We start from the raw sequence: 22,462 nt of genomic DNA, 5'->3' as shown, positions 1-22,462 counted from the left end.
GTTCATTTGAATAATTATTGAAATGAAGTTATATATTACAAAGGCTAAAATTGTTTGGTAAAATTTGATTTTATTGCTGAAGGTAAAAGGTCTGTATATTATAACACATGGACCAACATTTGTTTTTGTTATTTAGTCATGTCAGGGTTAGTCAGTAATACAAGTGTTTAGCAGAAGTATATTCAAACAGACACCAACTCAATGGGTCTCCTCCGTATTAGCAAATGTTCCCTAGTCTGCTCGATAAATTAATTACTAGCCGATAGTTCGTCTGTCACACTCACACAAAACCTCACATCTCCGCGTGAAGCAACTGTTCATAATCTCAAAGTAACGCTATGCAGCCATTGATTGGCTGCATTAATGAGCACCCTATCTAATTGGCTAATGAGGAGAGAGGCTGAAGCAGTCACACCCGTGTTCAGTTGAATGAAGGAATAGTGAACGAGAGGGCTAGTGGGAGTCATGGAGCGTAGCTACAGCAATATCTATGGGCCAGATAAATCTACCAGATTGTCCACTCCGTCTTCGCAGCGACGAAATATTCCGAAGTCGCCTCATATCGGGAGAGTAAACAGCATGAAGGGTGATGAGTTCTCGACGGTACCGAGGTCACCAAAGTCTCAACGCGAGCGACAGCAGCAGCGCTTACAAATGCATGCGGAAAATGAGAAACTCTGTGATAGCGTTTCAGAGACGTACATGGTGAGTGTGAACCTGCATGGTAAATTGAAGGAGTAAGTTTGCATGGTGAGATATCTAGGAGGTGGGAGGACCTGCTAGAGGCCTACGTGATGAGTTGGGCTGAGCAGATGTCAGAAAAATACAATATAAATTAGCGGTGTGATAAATATGGTAACAATGAATATATTAATATATCATTTTATAATTCATTATTTGAATACGTCAATGAGTGCTAAAATAGTCGTGTAGATTTATTAAATTTTAATTAAATTCACAAAAACTAACCAGGGTTTCCAATTTCACCCAATTTCATCAACTCATGCTCCTACATAGATTGAATTATGTTGATCATTGTCATATTTCTGGTAAATAAAATATTTAGTAAATGTTTGAACAATTTTTGCAAACAAATGACAAATACCACTTTACAGAAATCAGCTTTGTTTTTGAACATAATCAAGTAATACACAATAACCACCTGTTACACCTGCCCATGCGCGTCGCCAGTGACACTAGTAAGACATGCAACAAAAGGTGATTAACCACAGGTAGACACTAAATGGCTTTGCTGTGGCTGACAGACTCCGCAGGTTGATTTATGTCGCAGATAGGGAAGTTGTATATTTGTTTAACACCCATTATATTCTTGCTGACTTCCATCGCTAGCTTACCTAAACATCAAATGTAAGCTACAGGAACACTAGCCACCTTGTTAGCATTTGTGTTTACACCTCCCTGAATTGATTCACCTTCATCTTAAGTTAGCCGTCGTAAATCTATATTCTTGTGATATGAAGTGAACCTATGCTATGATTCAACTCGATCTCATTCTATCTCAACAGAACAAACATTTTAATTCTTTGTTTATAACAAATAGTATGTTATAAAGGTGTGCCAATTCTGGCTTGTTATGACTCAGACACGGCCCCAGCTCGCCGCTAAGCTTTTTATAAACAAGCCGATAGTTTGTTACAATTTGCATAGGAATAAGGCCAATAAAATATTTAGCATATGCTTTTATTGATCTAGGTAAAGAGCCTAGACTTGGGCAGTTGTTTTAGCGTTTGTTCAGCGCCGTTAATTGACTTCTAGATAGGCTGAGAGACATCAAAGAGACTAGCGAGTGATCTTGTAAAATGTCAGCCTATGGCTCGTAATTTGTAATTATTTTACTCAGCGGAAGCTGTGTTCAAACAGGTTCTAACAGGTGACAAATCGATGTAAGACAACTCTATCAAATCTAATAAAACTGCTCAACTCCTATCTTATTATACGAGTACAAGATTTAACCTTTTTTAGAGATTCATTTCAACTGTTGTTTGCCTCGAGTCGGAACGATGAAAGTGTCTACAAAGCTTGCTTTAATATTCCCTTTTATTCGTTTTTAAAGATAAGCTTGCACAAAATTTTAGTAGATTTTATCAGAAAGTATCAGTATTTTTTATTTTTCTACCATTTGCGATTGTTTTTGATGTTTGTGGTGATCTGACTGACAGTATGTTTCAAGATTAAAATCGACAAAGCTTGATCACGATTAAAACGCTAAGAAAAAAATATATGTGAAATGACGTCACTAGTTGTTATCATTACTATAGTTCATATCAGCTATAACTTTCAAGTTGCAGCATTAAGCGTTTCTAATCTGTCGGTCTCCTTGCAGCTATGGATGCCATAATTGCCCTTTGGCTTGATTTGAGCGTTTCAACTGCCTTCATGTTTTGTCAATTTTAATCTTGAAACATCCTGTCAGTCAGATCACCTCAAACATCAAAAATAATCACAAATGATAAAAAATACTGATACTTTTTGATAAAATCTACTAAAATCTTGTGCAAGCTCATCTTTGAAAAAATAATTTTTTTTTATTAAAATACAAAAATGTTTAAATAAGAAAGTTCATTCACTGGTATTTTTTAGCTGTTTTCTTTATCTCTATAATATACAACCATAATGAGCCATTCACAGACATTCCTTTCTAAATATACACAAACACACCGCATATTGTTTAAACATTATTACCCTAATTGTGGAAATTATTTTATCATCATTTACGGCTATTTATACTATCGGGCCTAGCGTGATAACAATAACATCGTTGAAGGTTGCACCAACATTCTTGGCAGCGCTGTCAAGCTGTCACAAAGCTAATAACTCATCTCACCACCCTCGGGACAGGCCATCTTTTCTTAATCCTCCTCCCTTGAGGGGCCTCTTTTCTTTCTTACCTTCGTATGACTCACCTACCTCTCAAGATGAAGCACTTCATGTCTATTAGTGTGAGACAGTGTAGCTGCCATCTTATCCGTATGTAGGAAGCTATTTCAGGGAAATCAGGTCGACCACTATGAAAGTAATTAGGTATAGTCATAATGTCGCTAAATTGCTGACCCCGTGGAATGCTGACAACTGTTTAATGGCCACTCATGGTTTGGTAGTTGCCATTTAACTGCCTTCTGCGGTTGGTCTCCCTTGGCTAACAATCTACTGATTCACTCAGCAGATCTCGCTGGCTAACAATTGCCTCTTCAGCAGCCTTTGTCTTCATCTCACCTTCATCTCACCTCCTCTAATTCAATTTTCAGGAGACAAAAGTGTCTTTATTCGAGCCTTCACAGACCAGTGACTGTTGTTACGATTTAATTTTAAAAGTTTTTTTAAATGAATTGTTTGCACTTTTATATACACTAGTAAACTGACAGTCTAGTGTGTTGTGAGAGATCGGCAGGTGTAATAACTATGTGTACAATTATTCTGAAGCTTACGGTGTGCAGGTTGATTGGCTCAGTTCTTACAGTCAGTAGACCATGGTAGAAGTTGCGAGTTCAAACCCTGTATGATGCAATCTTTTTCCAAATCTACAACTGGTTTTGGACAGATGGACACGCTCCTACTATAGTAAATGGTTTCTAAGCTGTTTGCTAACCACGTTTGAACAAAAAAACAAGAATAATAATTTTTTGTAAAACGAGTAAGTAATACATTTTATATCAAAAAACAAAAGTTGGCCAATGCGTTCTGTCTCCTAGCCATCTTCTATTTTGTTTAATCAACTTATGGTTAGGACAAGCTGGCCTGGCAGCACATTCAGGGAGCAGAGATAAAATATTAATAAAGGAAGTACGATGGATATATTTAAATATTTTAGGTTTGAACTAAGCGAAAGATCTATTAACTAAAATTGATTGTTAGAAATAACACATATTAGCTATCAAGTTAGACCTTAATGTGATATTTTTGAGCAAAGTTTGCATCCCATCAGTTTCGAATAACAGAGACGGTTTGTCGCTAAGCGCTTCCTTCAGCGGCTGTAATACCATGCCTCAATAACTCGAGTGGAAAATATTAGAGCACTTAATGACCAAATAGCAGCAAATTCTGACACGGCACGATAGATGTCTTTATATCGTCGATAGATGTCTTTATATCGTCGTGCTAGAGCTGCTACTACCATTGTCCAACTATGTTAGTGTCACTCTGTGGGTGGGTCTTACAAATCTGGCATCTTACAAGTCTGGCACGTTACCAAACTTAGTGACATCTTTCACGCCAGTTGTATGTCTTCACCGATGGTAACACCCAATTCACAAGGACATGGACAGGTTACTGACTCATAGCATGTGCTGAGATTAATTAGATAGATTGTAGTTGAGGTACCCGTGATTAGAGGTCTGTACTGTAAATTGTATGTCTAATTCGGTGGGCTATATACACATAGTAATTAGCTAGGTATATCTTCATGAAGCTAATTGTAACATGTATCTATCTAGCTGTATCTTATGCAATGCAATTAAACTAAATACATGAGTAATCATGTATCTCTTTTACTAGTCATTATGTAGTACTAGAGCATACTTGTATTCACTAGTCACAATTGTTACACCTCTCGGGTAACAATATTTCTCCAAGTTTACTGCTATTTGAAGATAAATTTGTACAAAATTGTAGTGAATTTTATCAGAAAGTATTGCTATTTTTCTATCATTTGCAATTGTTTTAGATGTTTGAAGTGATCTGACTGCCAGGATAATTCAAAATTAAAACCGCCAAAACTTTATTGCAGTTAAAATGCTCAGATTAAGTGGAAGCTATCCAAATGCAAACCCACAATTAAAATGTAAAATATTTTAAAAGCCACAAATTATCGTTATTTCAGACTATTGTTCTGCTGGGAAAGTTTTTGGCATGGTAGTTATGTTGTTGCACTAATAGTTCCAACATCTATCCGTTTCTATATGACAGGCACACGTCGTACAGGCCTTCGAGCAGAGCCTTGGGAATATGACTCTGAGGCTACAACAGTTGCAGTCGAAATCTGAGCAGAAGGACAGCGAGCTGAGTGACATGAAGTCGACAATAGACAACCTCCGACGTATGACTGGCCTCGCGCACACAGACATCCTACATACAACCCAACACCAAGCTCTTAACCTGCACACATCTCCTGCCCAGAATCAGGGTAAGACAACTTCTACAGATCTGTTTGATTTTTTCCAATTGAGCAGTGAGTGAAAAGAACTGGTGTGGTCACAAGCTAACGGATGGCAATTTAGCTTCAATTTTATTTTATGCATTTTCGTATTGCTAGTATGGCTTTGGTTGGTTTTTAGAGTGGTTACTTATTTTCTAATTGCTTTGAATACTCAATGACCATTGTTTATGTGATATTTGTAATTGAGAAAAATATTGTTATAAAAATTGTATTGTTTGCATGCAGTTAATGGGCATATTGAGTGCAATGCGGCATTTGCCTAGCCTTTGTTCCTGTAGTTGCTACGAAATACGAAACAAAACCTAATTGGTTTTTTAATTGATCTGCGGCAGCAATTTGTACCAATCTATAATAGCGTACTTTTTTTTAGATTATATCATTCAACCATTTATTTTATGTAACTTGATTTTGGCGTGTTATAGCTTATTTTTAGACAGTGTATGTTGCAGTGGGGGGGGAGATAATTTCTTTCTACAGATGAAAAACTTGCAACAATGTTTCACTTGTTGTGGTATTTGATAATAACCTAGTAGGAAAAAGAAGGTTTTATTAGTCATTGAGAAAATGGTATAAAACTCTGATCCAAATAACCACTACCACTTTTTAGCTTGTGATCTTTGAAGGTTGTGTGAGTACAATCAGAACAATGGTCCATTTTACTTTGTGCTAGGAGCAGAGGCTACAAGTTGGCCTTAGTAGTTAATCACTAATTGGCAGATGCGGTCGGATTTGATTGAACGATGGGAATTAATGGCCATCAGTGATGGCAGCCGCTCATCGCTGAGCTGCCTTTGATTCATATTGAAACTACGCAAAAACTGATAATTAATGATTCTGTTGATCTTATGAAAACAGTTAATTACTGCTGCCTCTTGCTTTTTTCTCAGGCCGCTGCCGTGTCCACAGCAGTCAATTCACTTAAATAGATTTCGAAAATTGTTCTTAGAGTTTTTAAAGTTTTTTAGAAGAATATGTAGCCTGGAAATGTTTTTTCGTAAGATTATTTTAGGTATATCTATTATATATAATATATGTATTATTATATATAATAGTATATGCAATAGTATATTTATTTTATATATAGTCGTATATATATTATATACAATGGTATATATATTACTATATGCATGCTATTATTTATTGAGCAGTCGATAATCATATTTATAGAAAAAATGTTTTACATTTGGTGCTACCAAAAAAGAAATAAAATTGTATTGCCATGTGAATTGCCAGTTTAAAATTATTGACTTTCTTTTTTGATACACTCAACGTTTGGAGTTTTAACAATTTATCTATCGAGAAATAATCTTGTTGAAGGATTGATTAAAACTGATAGTGTAATTATTAGTAAGACTGCTGATCCAAATAGCAGGTTGATCTTACCAATATGGCCACCAAATAGCTGGTCGATCTTACCAATATGGCCACCAAATGGCTGGTCGATCTTACCAATATGGCCACCAAATAGCAGGTTGATCTTACCGATATGGCAACTATTTTAGCTCTTGAACGCCAGATGTCAGCTGACAGCATCAGCAGTTTAAATAGCATGAGTTCCATCAGCAGCGGAGCGAGTTCTGATGCCAAGAAGAAAGTAAAGAAGAGTTGGGTTAGTTTTATTAATTCACTTTTAGGAATATTTATGAATTAGAAAATTATTTTTTATTTAATCTCGCAACTCTAACAGGTAAGGGCTGTTGCAAACTACACCTGGGAAAACATCAGTACAGGGCGTACGAGTGACTGACGAAAATGTCACAAGGAAGAATGATGGGGATCACATGGGGGAAAAACATGAAGCAAGGTATTGAAATACTAAGCATAAAAACAACCACAGCTAAAACCATCACATTGAATAGAGAATGTAGAGATTGCTGATATGCAGTAAGAGTCCTGGCTGAAAGACAAGTTTGAGCAAACAGAAACAGGTGTCAAAATCATTTTGGAAGGTCAGTTTCAGCAAGGTCAACATCTGAGGTCACTATCCGAAAACAAAATCTCAAGCTCGGTTTAGAAGACATAGATGTACAACGTGAAGTGAGGGTATCAGTGCTTGTTGACACTCATAGTTAGCTTGGGAACATTGTCACAATTGAAAGCATTATGCCTTCCAGTGAGCTCTCAAATATCTAATGATGGCTGTCGATAAACCTGTTCAAGGTACACATGGCCCCAGGCTAGGTTAACATTTACAATCATTACGCTATCCATGTAAACAAAATAGTTTTGTATATCATACTTGGGAGAAGAGACAAGTCATACACAATTTTTGGCTTATAAAAGAGAGGATAATTCCTGTTACAATAGTAACAATATTACTGGGCAGACAATTCCAACATAGAGCTGATTGAAAAGATGATAGCAAAAACCTTGAAACTATTTAGATGGGAAGTTATGGTACGATGTATGTATGTTTCTTTTTATAACTTGTGTATGCTTCAACAAGCACATATATTGCTGACCTCGCCAACAGCTGGTCTGGCAGCAGGATCTATAGCCCAAGTTCCTAGTTGTGTATTACCATACAGAGGCAATGTCTCATCTCCATCCCTTACTCCGACCTATAGCAGAACTTCCTTCATTTAGTTCTGATGTAAACTGGTAGCATAATTCAATAGTTTGTCTACATTTTTCTAGCCTTAGACCCATCAGTCTAACATCTCACTGTGGGTGGGTCATTGTTCTCCTCTGAATATTTACATTAAAAGGTAGTCTAATGGTGTCTGTCTGCTAATTGCTCTGCTCATTCACCATATTGCGGGTGGCTTTCACCATAATGCGGGTGGTGTGCACCAGCCCGTACCGATACTCTTCAATCAAATTAATCAATAAGAGTGTTGCTTTGCTGCCATTTCTGAGCAAAGTTCATTAGCTCTCGCTTATTTGATGGCTCGAGCTTGAGATAAGTAACTCTTTGCTTTTTGTCTCTGCTGCTATGAGTTTTCATTCTAGAGCTAAGGTAAGCCCACATTTATAATTTTTGTTCAAGGTTACGACTTTTATAAATGTTAAAATTGCTTCATGTGCTGCCAGTTTCATATTGTATTGTTAGAAATTATGTTGTTTGCTGAATAAAATTATGTTTACGCCCTGTTTGTATTTAACATGGTTTGTGTAGCTAAAAAATCTACCGCTACAACTTTTGCTATAGTAAGTGCTGTGTCTGTCCGTCTAACGAAAAGCACAACTGAAGGTTTAGAAAAAGGATTGCATCAAATGGGTTTCAAACCCGCAACTTTGGCATCATAGCCTGGCACACTACAATCAGCACCAATCACTCACCTTCTAGGATTTGAAGCTGATTGTTCATATATTTATTCTCTGTGCTTTACTGACACACCTGATAACTTCAGTCGGCACTCAAAACTACCGGGCTACTAGCATCGATAATCATTCTAGCGTACTTTGAGATTATTTGTAGACTGTATTTTAAAAGTTTGATCGACATTTTAGCCAGAAAAACAGTTGCAACAAGAACAAGTTTCGTATAAACGTCCTTGAATATATGTCAAGGCTTATAAAAGCACCCAAATATCAACGTCAGCTATCATCTCATCTGATCTACTAACGAACTCTATCGCGTAGGTTGCATTCCCATACGGATCAGCTGAGGAAATGTAATTGGATGGTGTAAGCTAATAAGCCCCTGCTGCACGCCATTGCTATTTACGCAGCCGCTCAAAATATCTGTAAATAGAATAATCAGGCCATTTATGCTGTATTTCGTATACATGTAATTGCATAGGCAGGGTTGACAAAATGTCCCAACCTTAAGAGTGATACATGTCATCGCTTATTTTTCTCGTCTTCGACGAGAGTTTGAATGCAGCAATTCGCTATTTAAGAAAATCGCCTCACATATTGGTTATTTCAATGTCATTTCTACATACTTTTTGTATAGGTCAGCCAAGTTCAAGACAAATTAGTATCTGGTAATAAAGAGTTAACATCAAGTATATATTTCCGTAAAAATTAGTTGAGACGAGCTGAAAATTTCGAGAGGAAAATTGTTATGCTATAGCCTTAAAAACCTGTAATCGCTCAAAAATTCATCTGATCTGTTATTGGTTTCTTAATTGCAAGAAACCGCTGAATGATGGATTTCTGACAATGTTATTAACTCAATCAGTATGCACAGCATACAATCTACTGGCACATGCGAGATTTTTGTAGCAGACGATTTTAATAGCTCATAAAATCTTCTATTGCGTATTTCCATATTTAGCCAATGTAATTATTGTGGCTTGCTGATAAAGTGAATAACTGGTAAATTTTATACCTTATTTAAAAATAGTTTCAGTGTTGGGTGGGAGCTCTTCGTTTAAATGTCCAATAAGAGTCCAAATAATTTAATAGGGAATCGGTGTAATGAGGTCATATGTTGTCATCACAACCATCTCCATGTTCATCATTATTTCTTTAACCACGCGTCAGCTGGGCCAATAATCCTACACATCTGTCGTATTCCCAAACTGCGTGACTCATGTATTTCTTTATCTGTCACTTTACAAATGTATGACATCACATGACTCAAGTCTGTCAGTTTCCAGATTTATGACATCACTACATCTTTTTACCATCAGCCATACTTTATCGACTCGACTTTTTGTTGTAGATACGAAACAGCTTCTCCAAAGCGTTTGGCGGGAAGAAAAAGCCTGGTGGTTCCATGTCAGATGTAGAGGGAGATAACATTAGCCAATTTTCAGATACCAGTGTTGGGGGTGTTAGCGCCCCTACCACGCCTCTCCATGCTCCTAGAAATGTTACGAACATGGCCAGTTTTCTCTACACAGCCGAGTGAGTGCCATAAGCAGCTTATCACGAGCTATTGATGAATTATTGATCATTGATAATCAGTTCCTTATCTTCACAGCTAATGAGAGTGTTTATTAGATTTAGAAGACATGATATAATGTCACATAAAAGTGTATCAAAAGCTTGTTCGAAGTGGTTATAAAATAACTGATTAAAAACATCACGGTCGGTTGTTTCGACATAGTTGTATCTCAGCGTGGGTTTGCCCTCATCTCTTTTTCCTTCATAGAGTTGTGAATGTGATTGGTTGTCTTGGCAATCACTCATAACCCCATCATAGCCGTGTGTCCCAGCCAGGCCTTTCGGTAAACTTCAAAACTGCTTAACAGTTTTATAATGAAGATAAATTTTGTTGTTTTATGAGTTTTATCAAAACTAAACATGTAAAGATAATTCATTTTAATAAACCATCGTCTTGCAAGATATATTATTATAAAAATACACTGTATTTTGTTTGATTGGTTGCAATGATAAATACTTATAATATTTTCATATAGCAATAAACAAGTACATTTTTATAAAACTGGCTAAAAAGTTACACGTTTAGCAAAATATAAATCAGTAAAAAAATATTTTTGTGTCAATCACCTCAGGGACACGTGCACAGAAGTGCTGGCTCAGCAGCGTGTAGGTTTGGTAGTAGAGTGAGTGGTAGAAATATGTGGCATAATTTACACCATATGATCTTTATTTATGTATTTTTACCTTTTTTTATTTCTACCAGTGTTTCAATTTTCATTTACACTGCTTTAATAAGAGTTTAAGCATTATTTGTTAAAAAACGGAAATTGCTTCCTATGTGAAAGCGAATATTTGCTTGAGTTCCGGATTGTATGTACGAAAAGAAGTTTACGTTAAGGTGATGGTAAGTCAAGGATTAACTGTACATAGTAATAAACACTACGGAAATTAAGGGTTACTTGAAGTGGCAAACTTCACAGTTGCTAACCCAAAACGTTTCTAAGTCAGAGAATTGGTTGTTGAAGTCAGAGAATATGTCAGTCAATAAAGTCAGGGAAAGACATTCTAACCACTCATTTAGACACTGTTCAATGTAGAGTTATATTTGATGGTTTGCGCTGCTGATGTTTAGTGCATTGATTGCTCTACAAGCCCATCTCCTCTAGCAGCTCATACGGATCCATAATGTTGCTCAATCCTACAGCAACTGTCAACATTCATTAGTACTCAATCTGACATCTCAAATGTTGATACTTAACGAATACATTTCCTTACTCGCTGCCTCCTGACAGGGCATAGCAGGCATCTGCTGCAGACGTCATAAATTCATGCATGCCACATGTTTGAAGACGGCTGGATAACTGAAATAGATGGAATATTTGCATATGATAGGAGGCAAATTTCTTAGATTCAATTTTTGTTACTGGAGAGCTGTTGCCTGTTTTTTTGTTTCATGATTCTTGTATGGCATAATTTGGAAAACATTTCTGTTTGAAATAAAATTATTGCCAATAAAGTAATATATATTTTCAAGATGTTCAGAAACAACAACGAAGGCAAAAGATTTTTAAGTAATTTCTGTCTATTGTTAGCGTTGAGGAGATGTCTCCGGAGGCCATCAGTGAGATGAAGAGGATGTTGAGAGAGAAAGAAATGAAGCTAACAGATATTCGATTGGACGCTCTCACCTCTGCCCACCAATTAGAACAGCTGAGAGATGTGATGGGCAGAATGAAGGTATGACATGTTTTTATTCATTTCGAGGTGATCTGACAGCTGGCTTTGTGACTCATTCTAGCTCCTTCTATTCCCTGGTTAGTTCCCTTTTTGTAAATATTCAACCGCTGTTGAGAAACTGGTTGGAAACACAACTCCATTGAATTACCTTGCACAAGGATGCATTTCATTTCAACCCTATTCGCAGCCAGAACCAAAAGCCTTGCGTTGTGTTTATCTATTCTCTTCACAGAGAAAAGCATTTTAAATGCTTTATATATGTCAAACCATATATTGCATTTGAATGGCTAAACATTGCCTGTTTTATGATTCTTGTATGACATGATTGGAAAACATTTTTGTTTAAAGGGAAATAATCTGTTTTAATAAATATTAAATAAAATTGTGTCTGTCTGTTAGTCCCCATAAACATTGCGTTTTGCCCGATTTAATCCAAACTTCAAATGCATAGCCTCAGAGCCTTCAGTCAAGTCACTAAAAATCTTTAGTTGTAAACCTTTGTTTGATTCCTGAGACACGATTCTCTCAAGCAGCCAAGTGCAGGCTATCTGTTTAAAAAGGAAAGAATTCTCAGGCAACATATTAAAATTAGTAAAGGATTTTGGTGGTAAGCTTGCCATTTAATACGTAGACCAATTTTTGTTCGTTTTCATTATCAAATGCAACAATTCACTTTGTTTTCAGATGTTAAACTTCTGTTTTATAATCGTTTGTTATGTAGTTCCTCATATAAGCGGTAACCAGATATTCACCGTGATACTTGTCTGATGCCATTCATTTTGGTTATCTTTCAGCAAGAAATGCATTATCTCAAAGCGGACAATGACAGGCTACACCGAATGGTTGGGGACGGCACGGCGCCAGCCATTCCGCCGCTGTCTCCTGGCTCTCCTCTTAGCACTAGGCCTTCCATATCTTCCGGTATGAGTCTCCTTTCTACCTCCTTCTCACAAGTCTCTAGTCCAACGGCATCTTTGACCTCTCCGGTACACAGAGCTTCCTTTGGGTCCAGCGAAAAGACCGGTCTCGATTTCTTGTCCTCAAGTGGACTTGCCGAGGGTGACGGAGGGAAGAGGGTAACAGTGAGTGTCGTCTCAGAAGATAACAAACAGGTCAGTATCGAGTTCCTCAAAGAGTTCCTCTTCAAAGTGTTCTAAATACAACAGATGCCCCTGCAATGTAAACAATTTGTTCTGAGAACATTTAAGTTATAGGGATTTTATGTTAAAGTAGGCATACAATACACATAAATTGTCTAATCCATTTCAAGATCTTCCCAAACTCACCCCTTTGATCTTTCAAAATAAACCAAAACTAAAATTAACTTCTTAATTTAATGACTCTACAGTAACTTTGGTATTATTGGTTTGTATGGACAACTTTTTCTTTTTTATCTTATCACCTTGGTTTAAAATCTGTGATTACGATAACTTTACGTTAAGTTAAGGGGAGCTCTCACCTTTAATGTCAATTTGAAATCAATTATTTTACTTTTTTCTTCAGTTAGGTGTATGCTGCAAAAAAAAGAAAATATTTTTTATCTGAAATGAAGTAAAAGAGAATATATCTTTATTACAATAATAGTCATGTCTGTCTGTCCATCCGAAGTCACCATGAGATGTTAGGATAAAATATTAGTTTTTGCCCTCACGTACGGCAAGGGAAAAACAATACTTTCAAGGCTAACTATGGGGCAGTTTACATTATATTTAATTTCATACTTAATATGGTGCCAAAACTAAGTTAAAGTAAAATGGTGTTCATGCTACAGGGGCGTCTATTGTATCAGAAAAAGTGAACATTTATTTCACGGCTTGGTATTTCTTTTTTCATAATATAAAAAATAAGCGGAAAGTTAATGAGTTTACATGTCGAGTGACATTTTAACAAACATAACTGAAATAGACAGTTGCTCTGACATTTATGGAACAAAATAATGTTCTTAACAAATTCATGGAATTATTAATCTGAATGAGGCATACCGCTTCTGCAATGAGCTGCCTTGGCGCGGAACATGATGCTTGCCAGCTCTGCTAATTACCCACGGAATTAATCTCAGCCAGTCGCTCTCCAAGGAGTCAGCTTTCATCAGCTCTTCTGCATGCAATGAGTTGATTGGCTAGACAATTATTACGAGAAAACTCTCCCTCAATGCCAATGACCTCCTACCAGTTCTCTTCAATGCTATTCTTCGCTGAAACGCTGTTACATAACTAGCCGATAATTGCTTATTACAAACATTGATTGACTGGTGAAATGCTATTTCCTTTCAGTGCAAATGCTTAGAGGAAAATGGAAAAATTGAATTTTTGTGGCAGGGCACAGGCTGCTTCATTGGCAGCGTCTCGGTGACTGGGAAAACCAAATGGGATGTGCTTGACAGCTTGGTAAAGCGAACTTTCAAGCAGTATCTGTCACGAATCGACCAGAGCACCAACCTTGGTCTGACGTCTGAGAGTATCTACGCATTCATAGTAGGGGAAGTTTGCCGTGTTAAGGATGGAGAGGTACCGGAACTCCTTCCTTATGGCTACTTGGTTGGAGACACAACTAACATAAAAATAACACTCAAAGGTAAGAAACTGGTTATTTTGTAAAATGTCTGGTGCTACATTTAATGAGGTGTAAGACCTCTACAGCTTTAGAAATCTGCAAATCAAAGAAATTTTATTAATTTGCAGCAGAACTAAACGCTTCATGGCAAAGCGTAAGTTGAGAGTGCAATTCGCTCAAAGATCTTATCCTCACAGCATGCAAAAGCATTTTCTAGTTTAAATTTGTGAGACAAAAATACACGGAATAGGTACCACTGCAAGCAGTAAACCCTCAAGATTCATTGAACTCTGTATAGTTTAGAAATTGTATGTTTTGGCTTTCTTTTAGGGGCGGAACATAATAGTGTGGACAGTTTAGCCTTTGAGACAGGAATCCCCAAGTCTATAATTCAGCGGTACGCCAGTCTTCTCTCAGAACACAAGCGCATCATACTTTCTGGTCCAACAGGGACAGGCAAATCCCACCTCGCTCAGCACCTCGCTGGTTATCTCTTAGCAAGGTATGTACTTCCTGTAGCACAGGCTATCACCCAACATATCCTCCTTAGCTGCCCAACAATTCTTTTCCTATAGAACTTTTTGCTCGGTTTGACCAAATTAATTCATGCTGAAAAACTTTGGCTGATGTACATTAGGCATTTTTATTTTAAAAGCTAGAGTTTTTGTCCGAAAGGTTTAAGCTAAGGTTTTTTTTGAGACAGCTAAAAAATTATACACAACAATCAATGCACTTGACAAACAAAACGCATTGTTTAATAGTTTTCTGGTTTAATAAAACCGGTTGCAAAAGAATAATGCTATCGTTAGCACAGTTGGATCAAAAGACGGACCCCCATTCTCTAATACAAAGCTGTAGTTATTCGGTATATCATAGGCCCAATATTGAAGAAATACGTAATAAATAGTAGAAATACGTTTAGGTTGCTGTGTGCAATTTTTTTCATCCATCCTAAACCGAAAATAAAAAATTTGAGCTATGTAATGATGTGCTGTGAGGTCTGAGCAAAAAACTATTTTTTTTAGCAAAATGATAACCTAATGGCCTAAACTTATTGTGGCACAATTTTGGGTGAATTTGTTCACTCCCTGATCCGTGATCAATGTTTGTTGTATCGATACTAAAGCAAGACGTTATAAATGTTTTCCGTAGGAAAGGAGTTAAAGTTTTTCTAGGAGTATATTTTCAAGTAGTTATTTTGCAGGTCAGGAAAACCTAAGAGGTCCCACAGCGTGGCCATATTTGATGGAGAGCATAAATCCAGCAAGGAGCTGAGAGACTATCTCTGCTCCATACAAGACCAGTGTGAAAACTGTGATGTGGAGACACTACCACTTGTCATCATCCTAGACAACTTGCATCATGTGTCTAGCTTAGGGGACGTGTTTTCAGGCTTCCTCAGTCATAAGTCTGCCAAGTGGTGAGTGTCACTGTCTCGAATAGTCGATGTGTGGCATTTTAATGTTTCCATTTGAAGCTGTTTATTCAGAGTAGTGTACAACACATCGAATAATCCCAGCTACTATTTAAAAGTGCATTTAAATCATTGCGAAAGTTTTTTCTTATAAATTGCCTAGTAATATAAGTTATTTTTGTAAACTTTTTATCCGCTTGTTTCTGTGATATACGAACTTACAATTTAATTGACATGTGAGACAACTCTGTTTGCTTGTAGCCCGTATATAATCGGCACGATGAATCAAACGAGCAACGCAACAACCAATCTACAGCTACACCACAACTTCCGATGGGTTCTCTGTGCGAACCACATGGAGCCAGTCAAGGGCTTCCTTGGTCGTTATTTGCGAAGGAAGCTGGTAGCTACGGAGGTCTCCAACAATACAATAAATAACGACTTGGTACAGGTTAGTAGCTGACTTTTCTTTGTATGTAGGTTAACTCTATTGATACCAGTCATAGAGGTGCCCAGTTCTTCATGCTTATGTTCTAATTCATTATGCTGCTAGTAATGAAGGGTGTCAACGTGTGCTAGTGTCTCAAATTATCATCAACTAGTACCATGGCAGTTTTGAGTGACATGAGAGATCGTCAAGTGTGCCAATAAAGTCAGAGAATAAGTGTGTGCACAACTATTCTGTCAAGATGCAAGGTAGACAATTAGTCCAGCTGTAGGAGTGAAAGGCTGCCAAGTTGAACGTCGCGTGTTTAAATCTTGTACGATGCAATAAGTTTCCCAACCTTGAACTGATTGCTTCGAGCAGACGGACAAACACTGCTCTTATTATAGCAAATATTTGACATTAATTTAAATAAATATGATAGATAAATTTTCAGCAAGTCCACAGGATGTCTCACAAACTGAGAAACCAAATTCTTAAAGCATTTTAAATTAAGTCTTTACTTTGTCTGTGGGTTCTTATGCTTTCAGATGAACTGAATCAATAATTATCATTGTTTTTGTTGTTTGACCTACCATCTATTGTTATGTCTTCACAGATTATTCAGTGGATACCAAAGGTCTGGCAGCATGTAAACAAGTTTATCGAAACACACAACTGTACGGATGCAACGATTGGTCCGCGTCAGTTCTTAGATTGTCCAATGGATGTGAACACTAGTCAGAGCTGGTTTACACAGTTGTGGAATTATTCCCTCGTGCCATATCTAAAGGAAGCCGTTAAGGAAGGGTTGCAGGTAAGAGCTATTGCTAAAACAGCATTGGTAACAAATGTTGCTTGCTAATGTTCAGACAGTATTTGAAGCCATGTAGATGAAAATTGTATTAATGCCACTTCAGTCTTCAAGTTAGTGACTACAAAAGGCTGTCGTACAAACAAATGCATTTTAGGTTACACCATAAAGCTTAAAAATTATTCCTTAACTAGATACAGGAAATTCTTGACTTACTAATTGATCCATTCGTAAGACATGGCGGCGTAACTCGAGTTTCAGTGTAAGTTGGAACTTCCTGAACAAATTACACTACTCTTAGCAATATCTAGATTCTCCTCCAAGATCTTTCTTTTCCTTTGATTCATTAAAAGGGTCTAGTTTGGGCTCTGGAGTCATATTAAAGGTCAACTAATTAAAAACAGACGACAGCGCGAGAACCGGCAGGCTCAACAAAAATGGGGTATTACTGAAATTGAGTAATGCGCTGACGCTGTCTTCTTCCATCACAAGCATAACAAAGAATATTCACCCCCTGAGCGCTGGATACTAGGGTGCAATTGTTAGCATAGCTTATGTCATAAGCTATGCTAAGGTAGGGCCGCATTAAATATTGTAGATATTTTCATGGGGCGTTTGTAACCTCGAAATACCGTAAGTCAAGTCAAATCAATTAATCGCATTCGCCCCATAATGGGGCATTAAAGCGATATCTTTATTAAGTAACATGAGTAGATTACTCTTAGTTTGGGTTTTTCCTTTTATTTATTGTGATTTTTAGATTTGGTTGGGGCAATGTTGTTATTAGGGTTGAGGGTAGGAGTTAGGTGGGGGCAAGAATGTGCTATAAATATTCAAAGTTCTTGGTGGGGGCGCGTGAACAAAAAATGATTAGCTGTTAAGGGTCCGCACCAGAAAGGAGTTTTTTTAACATTGGCGTTGATTGCACCTTTAGTGCTTTTGTGGCGTGTATTGTGTAGATTGGCATTTGAGAAAAAATGGGATGGTATTGCAATTTCTTCATTTATTATTTTGTTTTTTAGATTTTTGTAAGTCAATGATTGTAACCCGAGGACTTCCTGTATAGCTTTTAATCTCTTGTTTTTATTTATTTTAGTAGGAACTAATTGCTTTACTTTATTTCTTTACAAATCTGCTCGCAATTCTTTTTCTCTATTTCATCAAGTTCAAGATTAAACTGGAGGCCCTAACAATAAAAAGATGCCGTGCATTCATTAACTTTCTAGTAGTAAATCTCATAAAAAAGCGTCATTTGATATACTTTTCCTCGTCTAATAAAAATGAGATATGGTCCAACTGTCATCCCTTAATTTGAATCGGCCAGTCATTTCTATCATAGAAAGGCTATAACCAGGCGAGAGTCATTTAACCAAGCTCTTCTACTGCTGTTGTAGACATACGGACAGCGATCAACATGGGAGGATCCTGCTGATTGGCTGATTCAAACATACCCTTGGTCCCTTGACACAGCTGATTTACTTCATCTTCGTGCTGAAGATGTCGGGTACGACAGCAAACTTCCAGTGAACTCAGGCAGCAATAGCAAGCAAACTTCTAGCTCATGTAGCAAAGATTCTAACACAAGTCGAGATGTGGATGCTAGCACCCGTGATCCTCTATATAATATGATAATTAGGTTACGCGAAGCATCGACATACAATGAGACTGAGAGTTTAGAGTCTCACAGCAGTGCTATACTTGATACAGCCTAGACCACAGGCTACATAATTATTATGAGCAGTGCAGACTGAATTTGAAATTTTGAGTTTTCATTGCACACATTTTTTCTTATACCTTGTTAAAGGTTCATAATCAACCTTTTTAGCAATATTTTATTATCAATATAATATTTTATTTCTGCGATGGCATAGCTGTCTGCATTATCTCAGCTTCTCTGTAAACTCATTTGGAATTCTTATTTTATATTATATTGTTTGCGTTTTGCATCAGAAATGTTGTGACATAGAATGTTGTAATTAAATATAATATATATTATTTTTGCAACTGCTGTCACCAAGTTTGTAATCATGTCACACTATGCTAAATTTTTTTTCATACAGGTACTGATTAAACATCAGTTGGTGTGACATGGGCAGCAGGTGTGACATAGGTAGCAGATATGTAGTGCATGCAAGTCTGGTGTGTACAGTTTTTTATACTACAGTAATATATATTTTATATGATAAATACATGAATTATATTATGTTGTTTACAAGATCTGACGCTTGTATTTCTTTGACTCTGGTTTAGTTCTATACATTTTTGATAAGGGTTGGATTCATTAATTGACCTAAAAGTATTCAGATATACTACTAAAACCAATGATATACAGCCCCCATGGGGGCTGTATATCATTGCTAAAACTAAATCTTAGCATATCTTAGTTGAGTGAATATCTTATATAACCTAATTGAAAAAAGTAAAAGCCGTAACAATTTGGATGGCTATTAATAAGTTCCAATGGTAATAATAAGCAGTTTGCTTTTGTTAACAATTCATGTAAAGATGTACCTTCGTCTAACACAAATTTCGAACTCCTATACATTGTACAACGCAACATCAGGTTGTTTATAAGAGAGCACATTAATTGCAAACACACTACGGGTTAATCACCCTTCCCTGTTGAAGTGCTAGAACCCAGTCTTTATGTTATTGAAACAGTTTAGTCAAGCGTGACATTATTAAACATCTAGCCACCATTTACCGTTTCGTAGGAATAGCTAACTCGGGTTTAGTAAAACGCGTGACGCGTGACGAGGCGTGATGGTCAAAAACACTTATAAATAACGTAGAAGCATTCTAGAACACTCATAGATGATATTTTGATGGTTTTCAGTAGGGTCAAAAATTTTTCGTGACAACGCGTGATGGCTAAAATCGTCCAGAATCGTCATAAAATCGTTCCCAATGGCTAACCGGATGCATTCTACGTAATATCTCGACTGACCAAAAATTTTTTTGAGAAAAAATTTGATCAAAATGTATTAAAATTGTTTAGAAACACTTAAAAATTGATTCTACATAGTCAGGAGACATATTTACCGTGCTTAGAAAAAAATTCGACCTGTATTAGCCTGAAAATATTCAACCGTCACGCGTTTTACTACCGTTTTAGTAAAAAACGGCGACCGTTTAGTACGATGACGGCCACGTTATAGTAAAAACGGCAACCGTTTCGCACACGTTTTACTAAACGGGTTGCCGTTTTAGTAAAACGCGTGATGATTTAAAACACTTCAAAATGACATCAAATCTTTCTAAAACACTCCTAGATGATATTTTGATGGTTTTTGGTTGGGTCAAAAATTTGACCAAAAATTGCGTGACAACGCGTGACGGCTAAAATCATGCCAAATCGTCGTGAAATCGCTCCTAATGGCTTACTGGATGCGTTTTACGTAATATTTCGACAAACTTTGAAAAACGCGTGATGGTCAAAGTCGGTTTAAAACGACTTTAAAAGACTTACAAATGTAGTCTACATCGTCAGGAGTCATATTCACGCATGCCTGACAAAAATTTCGACCTGTATTAGCTTGTAAATCGTCACGCGTTATACTATGCGGCTACCGATATAGTAAAACGGCGACCGTTTCGCACACGTTTTACTAAACGGGTTGCCGTTTTAGTAAAACGCGTGATGAGTTAAAATACTTCAAAATGACATCAAATCTTTCTAAAACACTCTTAGATGATATTTTGATGGTTTTTGGTTGGGTCAAAAAAATTTACCCAAAATTGCGTGACAACGCGTGACGGCTAAAATCATGCCAAATCATCGTGAAATCGCTCCTAATGGCTTACTGGACGCGTTTTACGTAATATTTCGACAAACTTTGAAAAACGCGTGGTCAAAGTCGGTTTAAAACGACTTTAAAATATTTACAAATGTAGTCTACATCGTCAGGAGTCATATTCACGCATGCCTGACAAAAATTTCGACCTGTATTAGCTTGTAAATCGTCACGCGTTATACTATGCGGCTACCGATATAGTAAAACGGCGACCGTTTCGCACACGTTTTACTAAACGGGTTGCCGTTTTAGTAAAACGCGTGATGATTTAAAATACTTCAAAATGACATCAAATCTTTCTAAATCAGCCTTCAAATAATTTTACCTTAAAAACAAACTCCCCGGTTTGTTAAGACATTATTTAAAAAGCACATAGAATGCCATTGGGAGTAATTTTATGACCTTTGAACTTCACAAACCCCTGGAATGGTAATTACGTGACTTTAACTTTGATAGCGAAACGTAATGTAAGCGCCATATTGGAGAGCTAATTGTGTTCTAGTTTCGTATGTAAACAAACCGTGAAAAATGATATAAACGTACATGTCGAAAATATATTTTCCACCTGGTGTTAATGAAAACTACTCCTACACCGCTTTTAGAATGCCTGAAAGAAGAATTCCTATTGATAACAAATGGAGTAGATTATAATAAATGAAAACTGGAAGTGAAATAGATTTCCGTAGACCACATTATTCATACAAACGGTTGTATTACAGATGCATATACCCAGCAAATGATATATTCAGACAAATAACCACTGTTCCATTATATTTGAAATTATATTACATATGCATAAACCATAATGGAGAAACTTAGCACATGAAGTATCTTGATAAAAACAACACATGCTGAAAAAACAGAAACGGTTTTTAAGATGTAAGTGATAATAGCTCATGAATGTATGACATGTAGAATCTGTAAAAATGGAATAAACTACCGCAACAACTACACGAAAATTAAAAACAGTTGTACTAGAGGATAATCGAAAGAATGCAAACAAGGATATGCAGGAATTAGTGTAATCATATGATTAAACCTATACGTAAGCCTTACAGAAACTGTGTAAATTGAGAGATGAGATTGAGAGGTGAGATTTGTATACTACTGAAAATTGAGCCAGTGTCAGAGTGTCTTACAACTAAATCAGATTATAAATAGGAGTACAAAAACAGCTACAGATGAATATTATAGTAATTACATTATTACTGCCCTTTAAAAAGTACTGCTTTAGTATTTTATGCCGCAAAGATGCACCTTGCAGTTTGAATGTACGATTTTAGCATAGTTATGCTGTCTGAGATCATAGAACGACTGAATAAGGTTTTTCATCAATGAAGCAGTGGTTGGATATGCCATCTGCTGTGTCCGTAAGGTGTTTCCCAAGGCATAACACATCACTAGATCTTACACTACCGGTAACATACACCACACAATAGAGTGGATCTGGCTTTGCATTAATTCGAAGGTATCGCTCTGTAACTAGCAGGATCGTGATGACACCGTCTGATGGACGCACCAATCCTCCATTGTTTTGTAGCTCGAGTAGAGTATAGAGATGTCGGTAATGGATACTTGACTTAGTCGTAACTAGGGACTGACGGCCAATGTTACATGACAGCACTCTAGTTAGCATTCGCACAGTGTACCCAGCTATATTGAATGTACTGTTACCTATAACAGAAATTTGACATCTGTAATCGTTGTGAGCTCCAAAAACCAATTAACTTCTGGAGTAGCCTGTATGATGAGAATCTCGTCTCGAGCACTAACA

General features: G+C 36.8%; 1 protein-coding gene across 6 annotated transcripts in view; it reads left to right on the top strand.

Annotated features, from left to right (window-relative positions):
* Positions 1 to 18,898, top strand: part of LOC137408250 (neuron navigator 3-like) — a 146,983-nt gene extending 128,085 nt beyond the window's left edge. For all 6 annotated transcript variants that reach the window (XM_068094688.1, XM_068094685.1, XM_068094687.1 and 3 more), the window contains 11 exons: positions 4,924 to 5,140; positions 6,676 to 6,782; positions 9,789 to 9,973; positions 11,545 to 11,689; positions 12,484 to 12,801; positions 14,008 to 14,263; positions 14,573 to 14,744; positions 15,447 to 15,662; positions 15,918 to 16,107; positions 16,700 to 16,897; positions 18,289 to 18,898. In XM_068094688.1, the coding sequence (XP_067950789.1) occupies positions 4,924 to 5,140; positions 6,676 to 6,782; positions 9,789 to 9,973; positions 11,545 to 11,689; positions 12,484 to 12,801; positions 14,008 to 14,263; positions 14,573 to 14,744; positions 15,447 to 15,662; positions 15,918 to 16,107; positions 16,700 to 16,897; positions 18,289 to 18,606 (2,322 nt within the window). In that variant the 3' untranslated portion in view covers positions 18,607 to 18,898. The remainder of the gene's footprint in view (positions 1 to 4,923; positions 5,141 to 6,675; positions 6,783 to 9,788; positions 9,974 to 11,544; positions 11,690 to 12,483; positions 12,802 to 14,007; positions 14,264 to 14,572; positions 14,745 to 15,446; positions 15,663 to 15,917; positions 16,108 to 16,699; positions 16,898 to 18,288) is intronic.
* The last annotated feature ends 3,564 nt before the right edge of the window (positions 18,899 to 22,462 follow it).

This window comes from Watersipora subatra, chromosome 11 (genome assembly GCF_963576615.1).
Source record: "Watersipora subatra chromosome 11, tzWatSuba1.1, whole genome shotgun sequence".
NCBI classification, from domain to species: domain Eukaryota; kingdom Metazoa; phylum Bryozoa; class Gymnolaemata; order Cheilostomatida; family Watersiporidae; genus Watersipora; species Watersipora subatra.
The sequence above is the reverse complement of the archived record's forward strand: the minus strand, read 5'-3'. Positions and strand labels throughout refer to the sequence as shown.